Genomic DNA, 1249 nt, shown 5'->3' with positions numbered 1-1249 from the left:
AAGTCTAAGGTCTATTGCTAAGGGATTCTAAAGAAGGCCCACCGGTGGCTGGCTGAGGAATTCTGGGAGTTGTAGTGACTCAGGGATTCTAAAGAAGGCCCACCGGTGGTTGGCTGAGGAATTGCTAATTGGGAAGGAAGGAAGGAAGGAAGGAAGGGAAGGGAAGGGAAGGAAGGAAGGAAGGAAGGAAGGACCCTGGTTGCATAATGGTTAGAATACAGCATTGCAGGCTAATTCCTGCCAACTGCCAGCAGTTCAATCCTGACCTGTTAACTTAGCCTTCCATCCTTCCAAGGTGGGTAAAATGAGGACCCAGATTGTTGAGCGGGACAAAAGGCTGACTCTATAAACCGCTTAAGAGAGGGCTGTGAAGCGCTATATAAGTCTAAACGTCCCTGGGGATCGATCAGGCTGAGCCTGGCTGCTCCAAAGCCCCCCCAGCCGACGTCCAGGGCCGCAGAGGAACAACGTGTCCACCTCGTTCTTTCTCTCTCTCTCCCGCCCAGGAACTGTGCTGGTGACGGTCTATTTTATCCTCCTGGCCGTCTATTATTTTGCTCCGTCCCCTGCTGGCTGCTGAGCCGACGCGCCGTTGGGCTTCCATGTTCCTGACTCTAGGGCCCGGCAGTCGCTTCCCGCAAGTCCTTCCATCCGAGCCATGACCGTCTCGTGGGGGGGGGGGGACTCCAAACAAACTTTCAACACCTTGATATGATTTATCTCCAAGGCAGCCCTCCACCCTTCCAGCTCACGAGCTTCTTTGGGGGGTGGGTGGGTCTTTCCTGCATTCAAAAGCCCACCCAACAGATGTTGGCCAACTCTTTGCAGAAGATGTTGGCCAACCCTTTGCAGAAGATGTTGGCCAACTCTTTGCAGAAGATGTTGGCCAACCCTTTGCAGAAGATGTTGGCCAACCCTTTGCAGAAGACGTTGGCCAACTCTTTGCAGAAGACGTTGGCCAACCCTTTGCAGAAGACGTTGGCCAACCCTTTGCAGAAGACGTTGGCCAACTCTTTGCAGAAGACGTTGGCCAACTCTTTGCAGAAGATGTTGGCCAACTCTTTGCCACCTACGAAGAGTTTGGCCGCAGAAGAGCAGCGATGCCCTTGACGTCTACGGACAAGGGGGGGCTGGTGATTTTCAACACGGATTCGGGGATGGGCCCCGTTTCATCGTCGCTACCTCTCAAGCGTTTATCGTCCGTGCCCCCCTCCTGCTGTGGGGAAAGATGATCCCCCCCCCAAGTCGA

At 54.1% G+C, this 1249-nt stretch overlaps 1 protein-coding gene across 1 annotated transcript in view; it reads left to right on the top strand.

The window, feature by feature from the left end:
• LOC116511207 (putative cation exchanger C521.04c) overlaps positions 1-921 on the top strand; it is a 43997-nt gene extending 43076 nt beyond the window's left edge. Inside the window, exon 20 of the mRNA XM_032221074.1 lies at positions 507-921. Coding sequence (XP_032076965.1) covers positions 507-580 — 74 coding nt within the window. The 3' untranslated portion in view covers positions 581-921. The remainder of the gene's footprint in view (positions 1-506) is intronic.
• The last annotated feature ends 328 nt before the right edge of the window (positions 922-1249 follow it).

This window comes from Thamnophis elegans, chromosome 7, assembly GCF_009769535.1.
Source record: "Thamnophis elegans isolate rThaEle1 chromosome 7, rThaEle1.pri, whole genome shotgun sequence".
Lineage (NCBI taxonomy): Eukaryota > Metazoa > Chordata > Lepidosauria > Squamata > Colubridae > Thamnophis > Thamnophis elegans.
This window is presented reverse-complemented; position numbering and strand designations above follow the sequence as displayed.